The sequence below is a fragment of the Mus caroli genome, chromosome 1 (genome assembly GCF_900094665.2).
Source record: "Mus caroli chromosome 1, CAROLI_EIJ_v1.1, whole genome shotgun sequence".
NCBI lineage: Eukaryota > Metazoa > Chordata > Mammalia > Rodentia > Muridae > Mus > Mus caroli.
The window spans coordinates 51,189,869-51,197,234 of record NC_034570.1 but is presented as its reverse complement, the minus strand read 5'-3'; the positions used below and the strand labels follow the sequence as shown (position 1 = coordinate 51,197,234).

The following is a 7,366-nucleotide window of genomic DNA, read 5'->3' as shown; positions in this document are numbered from 1 at the left end:
GAGAGAGAGAGAGAGAGAGAGAGAGAGAGAGAGAGAGAGAGAGAAGTACTAAGCACAACTGAGGACATTATCCTATCGATCTTTGATGATGTTTTCCTCATACATGAGTATTTATTGGACTTATTTTCTGGACACCAAGAATACAGTAAGAATTCTTTCATTGAAATCATGAAGATCATAATGTAGGCATTAGATATTGCCCCAACCCTGCCTCCAGTTTCAGTTAAAACTGAAGGATAACTGACAACCTGATTGGAACTCACTTTTCTCATCCATTTTAAGATCTGAAAACTTGATAGCAAGCCTGCAATGTTTAGTCCTTTCCACTTTAACTATTATCGTTTCCATTTCATCTAGGTGTATTTCATCTATGAAATATTAAGTGAAGCTATGAAGATTAGATTTAAGTATAGAGGGATTGTAGATTAGGTTTTTAAATACTTCACAAAAAATAGAATCATTTCATCTTAATTTTCTTAAACACACTTTACCATAAACTTTAGTTATAAATTTCACAAACACCAAAACACAGCCTGAAACTCCCATTTTAAGCTGACTTTGATGAGTCATAATTGTCTCAAGTCATGTAACCACTATTAGCTGAGATACAGCATCTTTACCACATCCCCACACCTCCTGTGGATACCTTAGCAATCAAAACTCCACTCTTACCCCTCCACCCCAGCTGATCGCATAGTCCCAAGCACCTATGGAGTTGTAGACTATCTTTGCTAAAATTCTTCAGAAATACAATCACACAGTTGAGTAAGTCATTTGGCTTGTCTCTCTCTCCATTGCTGTTTTTCAGGCCTGTTCAGTTTGAAGGTCGAGAGGAGAAAACAACCCAAACCCTGCTATATCCATGTACAATTCATTACATAGAATTCGTTTTTGCTTTTCTTGGGTAAATGTTCTGAGAATGGAACTGAGTGATCCTGTTATTGTAATTAAACACCACGACCCAAAGAGTTTCTTTTGGCTACAAGAGTTTATTTTGGCTTACAATTTCAGAGCGAGTCCATAATGGTATGTGTGTTGGGCAGGACAGAAGGCAGCCAGAGCAGAAAGCTGAGAGATCATTTTCAAACATGAAAGAGAGAGAGAGCCAGAAGTGGAATGATGTTAGAAACTCTCAGAGCCGGTCCAGGTGATGGCCTTCCTCCAAGGTTCAGTATCTCCCTTTGTTCATACCTTTCCAAATGTCATTGACTGGGGATAAGTCTTTAGTACACAAACCTATACAGATTTGTCATTCAAACTACCAGAGATCCTATGGTAAGTCTTTATTTAAGATGCTGCCAAACTCTTTTCCAAAGTGCCTGCACTGTTTTTTGCCATCGTATGAGCAATATACACAAACTCCAGTTACTCTAAGTCTTCACCAGTTGGTATCAGTTTTGTTACTTGGCATGTGGTTTGAATGCTCTCAAGAGCTTTATGCATGGCAATCTGATCCCTATTGTAGTTTATGAAGAAAGTGAAATTTTAGCAATAGTATTTGGAGGTAGGTCTTTGAATGAGGTCATTTGGGGTGGGACCATGACTTCCTGGTAGCTTGTAAAGGATCAGAGAGGTATTCCCAGGTGCTCCAGGTAAAGTCCTCTAAGAAGGCCATCACCAGATGCAGCCACTTGTACCTGTAGAACTGACCCAAAAATAAAGCCAGAGGACACACACACCCAGTGTGGTTATGCAATCGACATAAAGGCTAAAGCAGCAGTTGTCACAAGCTGTCTTGGTAAGTTTGTGTCTCTAGAATTACAGATGACTGGGGTACAGCTATATTAATTAGTGTTATGAAGCAATTGATTTCAAATTGTCTGCCTCGCATGGGCCACACTGTTTAGCATGTCACTATTCAGCTGTAAGGGTTACTTATGCATTCTGGTTATGCCTTTGCAAGATACACGCATTTCCTCACAACCCGTCTTTCAAAGAGCAATTTCACCTTGATTAAAACTTTCCTGCTTAAAACTGCCCGCACCCCTCCCCCTCCCCCAAAGAACTCTGCCTATCTAAGGCAGCAAAAATTTCTCTCGCTTCTTTCTAGAATCTCTACTTTTGGCTTTTAAGTCCATTTGTCCATTTTGTAAATCTCTTATCCTGTATGAGTATCAGTTGTTGCATTTGCTGAAGATTCTTTTCCTTATTGAATTACTCTGATACCTTGGTAAAGATTACTTGCCCCATATATATATATATGGTTCTATTTCTGAAGTTCATTTTGTCCAAAGGACCTTAGCAATTCTGAAACGTATCTATTAATAACAAATCTGTTTATAGTTTCTAAAAGCCTTCTGTCACATTCATTTTTCTAAAAAGGTAGTAAGTACTCTTATTATCCTCCTCCCCCAACATCTCCTCCACCCTTCGTTTAGCACCCGTTCTGTTCTACTCTCATGGCCTTCCCCGACACACAGGAATTAAAGTCTAGACTCCACAATATAAGCTATGCAATCACTGTCTGCGTCTGACTCATTTTACTTAACAGATTTATCTCCAGTTCATTCACTTTCTGCATATGATTTCACTCTTCCTTACAGCTAAATAAATGCCCACTGTATTTATGTGCCACATTTTCTTCATGTATTCTAGTGCTTGCTGATGGACATCTAGGCTGGCTCCATTTCGTCACTATTGTGAACAGTAAACAAACATGGATGTCCTACAGAGGTCAAGCTGCTATGATTCTACCCAGTCCTTATCTGGATCACTATCCAGATAGCCAAACATACTAGGCTCAGTGGCTTGTAGAAATCTTGCAGAAACTTGGATCATTAGAGATATATAGTAGTTTCAATAATTCACATGTATAAAACTAGTCTGTGACACATGTTCATATAAAACATTTGAATGACACTCAGCAGGACACCAACATGGTGCTGTAGTTCTGTGTTTTACATATATACATATGTAGTTTAGAATGATATTAAACAGGACACCAATGTGGTGCTGTAGTTCTGCATTTTACTTTGACCCCCTTTAAAGAACACTAGCAATCTGTGGAAAATGTTTTATTGTATTAGGTCAATATACTGAGTATTTCCAAATAATACAAAAGTAATCCACAGACTTAATTAAGTTAAAATCAAATCATCCAGAAACTTGTCTTCCTTAGTTTTTCACAGCAATTATTAAGAGTTCACGCCCTGATTTTTTTTCCAAGAAAGATTATTCTAGTAACTTTGAGTGTTCAACCCGTGCAATCGTCCAATCAGGCTTTACTCCTTGTGTGAATTCCCTCTGAAATCTAGGAAAAACATAAAGACATAAGGATCTTCCATCAACTCAAATATTCTCGGATAACAACAACAGGGAAGGAGTATCAATAAGAAGCTAATTCAATGGTTAACGGTTAGTCAAAATTAAAATGTTTATTCTTTTAATTTATAAGAACAATACCACAAATATTAAAGTACATTCCAGCACTTTTAATAGTCTGATCTATATTCAACACCCTATAGCCCTTGAAAGAAATCTGGATCTTGTTATTAAATATTTAATAAAGCACACGCCTAGTATGAGTAGAAGTAACTGGACTCTGGTAATACAAACAGCACTTTAAGCCAGCACACAGGAAACTCGGTTTAACAAATCACACTGTTAACACTTTAGTGAAAAATAATGGAATCTGGCTCAGTTCATATATATTAAATCAATCTTTTTTTTTTTTTTTTTTTTGGTTTTTCGAGACAGGGTTTCTCTGTGTAGCTAGCCCTGGCTGTCCTGGAACTCACTCTGTAGACCCGGCTGGCCTCGAACTCAGAAATTTGCCTGCCTCTGCCACCCAAGTGTTGGGATTAAAGGCATGTGCTACCCCGCCCGGCAAATCAATCTTTAGAGTACAGGTTTTTAAAAAAGACACACACACACACACACACACACACACAGATGTGAGTACTCATGGAGGTCAGAGACATTAGGTGGATTACAGGTGGTTGTGGGGCTTGGGAACTGACCTTGGATCTTCTGAACCATCTCCCCAGCCCCCACTCTCAGTAGTTTTGAGCCACCCTCAATATTTGAAGACTATTAAGAGACAAAATTTAGTACTAATGATATAGATCTTAATTATAAACAGATATTTTAAAAGAGGCAATTAATACATTTAAATTGAGTAAGTATTTAATATCTAGAGAAAAATTTGAATAATTACAATCAAAGCATAAAAACAAAGCAACAACAAAATATTTCTTAGGCCAGGCATTGTGGCATACTACTTTAATCCCAACACTCAGAGGAGACAGAGGTAGGTGGATCTTTGTTAGTTATAGATCAGTCTGGTTTACATAGTAAAGTCTGAACTAGTCTGAAATACAGGGAGACCCTTGTCTCAAACTAACAACCCCAGCACAGGAACAAGAAACCTTTAGGCAAGTGAAAAAATTTAGCATTTGTTTTGTTACTTTAAAGCAAGTTTGTATATGGTTGGCAAAATAACAATAGTATTCTCTTAAAGAGTGTCTCCACTGACTTATTTTATTTAGTTGCTCACCTTTCTAAAAGCTGCAACAACAACAACAAAACCAAACCAAAACCCTCTTTGTTAATCTCTTTAAGTGCAGGCAGTGTCCCTTCAGTTCCCCACGTGACTGGAGTGTTTAGTATATGAAAGGTTGGAGATAAATGTCTTGTGAATGAGTAAGACAACTAGGGCAGTTGGAAATTTCAAAAATGGAGGCACCTTATGTTTCATCCGGTAGACATCTCTGCAATGTGACCTTGCTATTTATTGTTCTTCAGAATAGAGACTAAGGTGTATCTACATGCCCTTTCAATTGTACAAATCCTGTGAATATTCTGATAGTAAATGATTGCAAAATAACATTGTTCTAGTTCTCTTTACACACCCATCACTTTCTTGGCATCCAGTACCAGGCAAATGGTGTCACAAGTTAAACTAAGGCTGTGAACCAAGCTGCAAAAGTCCTAGAGAAACAGATGCCCCATATGACAGAAGCCACTGTGAGAATGAATCCTCCTGTCCCCAAGACCATCGCTGATGCCAGGTGAGGCAGAGGAAGCCGCGGAGCTGAACTTCCATAACTCAGAAAGCAGTGCACCACAGGCAAAAGCAACAGCTGTTTGAAGCTGCTGGCTGTGGGTTTGGGTTTTTTTTTTTTTTCCCCCTTTGAAACACAGTCTTGCTGTGTCTCCTGGCTGGCCTGGAACACACTGTGTAGACCAATCTGGCTTTGGAATTACAGACACCGCCTGCTTCTCCCTCCTGAGGGCTGGATGAAAAGTCTGAGTCATCACTGTGCCCAGCAGAAGCACCAGCATTTTCCAATTTTAACTATCCTAATTCAGTGTATCTTTATGACTTTTTTCTTCATAGCTTGTCAAATTTCAATTCTGTCCTTCCTAAAGCTCTCCTTAGCTTACCCTCTTTGACACCACCTTCGATTTACTGGACAAAGGACAGGAAATGCAGTCATACTTACTCATAGCTTGCACTGAGCAACTGTTTAGTTTCCACACTCTGATCCCCCAGCTTCACCTGGAACACATTGGCTCCACTTAAAGACTCACTGGGGATGTTGGCACTAGTCAGATACCAAAAGCACATCAGGATATTAACAAACTTCCTTCCTTAGAGAGAAAACACAGACATACACACAAAATCAGAATAATCTATCAGCCACAAGTCCAAAATGAAATCAGGCAGTAAGTTGCTGCAGACCAGACCAGTCTTTCTGCACACTCAAATGTAACTTAAAATATATGAAGTAATGCTGTTTTCTTTATCGAAAACTCTCTTCTGCCTGCTTTGCAACTCAGTAACCAATCTACTATTGTGTTGAACATATTCTTTACTGAGTGATTATTCTCAGCTTATACCATTTTCTAAAATGAAAACAACCTTAAGGCAAATACCTGGTGAAAAAAGCCACATCTACCTTTTTGTCCTTACTTTAACTGTCCCAAAGGAAGGCTTTTGTTCTTCTACCCTAACTTCTCTGCTGAGCCTTAAGTCTCATAACATATGCATAACTCATTTAACAGCCATGCTGCTATGACTGAATTTGTCTCATAATATTTGTGTAACTCAGTTAATAACCATGCTGCTATGATAGAATTTGAAATGTTAGTGAAGAAGAAATTATCACCTAAGACATCATTCCAAATATTTCAAATTAACTTGCATGTGAAATTATCTATTACAAGTCCTCTATTGTCACTGTCTTAAGGATATAAGCAGAGGCTAGTTCTCCTGTGTGCCCACCTAGTAATGTATGTATAAAATCTGAGATGGCATGATTAACCAGTGAACTTTCAGGTGTGCTACTGGAAAACCGGTGCACTGGAAAGGGAAAAAACCATATAACCACCAAAGTTCCTTCCCACTCTACCATTACTACCTAATTCTACCTCGAGTTGTGGAATCTTTATCTGACACCTTTGTTTTGGCTTTCTTTTATACTTTATTCCTTCCAAATAACGCACAGCTAGAAATGTAAAAAGCTCATGTCTTCTACACTTTAGGAAATCTGAAACATTAATATTTTTATTTAAGACATGGGAGGAGCCTGTCCTAAACAAGCTATTTTCATCAACATATGTAAGTATTTTCTCTTCTTTTTTCGAGATAGGGTCTCTCTACATAATCCTAGATGGTCTTGAACTCAGAGAGCCTCTGCTTCTGCTGGGATTAAAGGCCTGAGCCACCACCCCTGACCCTGGATTTCCCTGCTGTATAGCAAACAGTTAACCATGTGGACACTGAGCTAGAATCTACTACAAGGCATCGACTCGTTCAGTTTGGTCTTTAATAAGCAAGTATAATATAGTAATTTTTCTTCCTTTTTCAAATTCATATTTTTTATTATGTATACTGGGTTGGTTTTGTAAACTAGCCAAGTGATATAGGCTTTTGAAAGGCTATAGACATTTGCTCACAGTCAGAAGTCCTCTGTTCTGTGGTACTCACAGCTTTGGTTTACTTGAACAATTATTTGTCATGTAAAGTTGCCTCGGCCACGGTTACCTTTCTCATCATAGTAAATGGAGATATCGCCTGTTGATGTGTAGACAATGTCATCTATGTCTGCAGCAAGTGCATTCTTATGGTTATCAGACAATGAAGTAACCTTTTCTTTTAATATCTGCAGCACCTGAGTTGGGAAAAGAAGCAGTTTATTCATTCAGTTTTTAAAGTATTTTAAAAAGTGATGTTTATTATGGAATTTTTCTTTTTTTTAAATTAGATATTTTCTTCATTTACATTTCAAATGTTATCCACAAAGCCCCCTATACACACCTCCCTGCTCCCCAACCCACCCACTCCCGCTTCCTGGCCCTGGCATTCCCCTGTACTGGGGCATATGATCTTCACAAGACCAAGGGCCTCTCCTCCCATTGATAG

General features: G+C 38.5%; 1 protein-coding gene across 1 annotated transcript in view; it reads right to left on the bottom strand.

Moving 5' to 3' along the window:
• Positions 1-969: 969 nt before the first annotated feature.
• The window catches only part of Maip1 (matrix AAA peptidase interacting protein 1), an 11,330-nt gene continuing 4,933 nt past the window's right edge, over positions 970-7,366 (bottom strand). The window contains exons 3-5 of the mRNA XM_021170478.2: positions 6,989-7,115; positions 5,445-5,592; positions 970-3,250 (exon numbers count right to left, since the gene is read on the bottom strand). Coding sequence (XP_021026137.1) covers positions 3,172-3,250; positions 5,445-5,592; positions 6,989-7,115 — 354 coding nt within the window. The 3' untranslated portion in view covers positions 970-3,171. The remainder of the gene's footprint in view (positions 3,251-5,444; positions 5,593-6,988; positions 7,116-7,366) is intronic.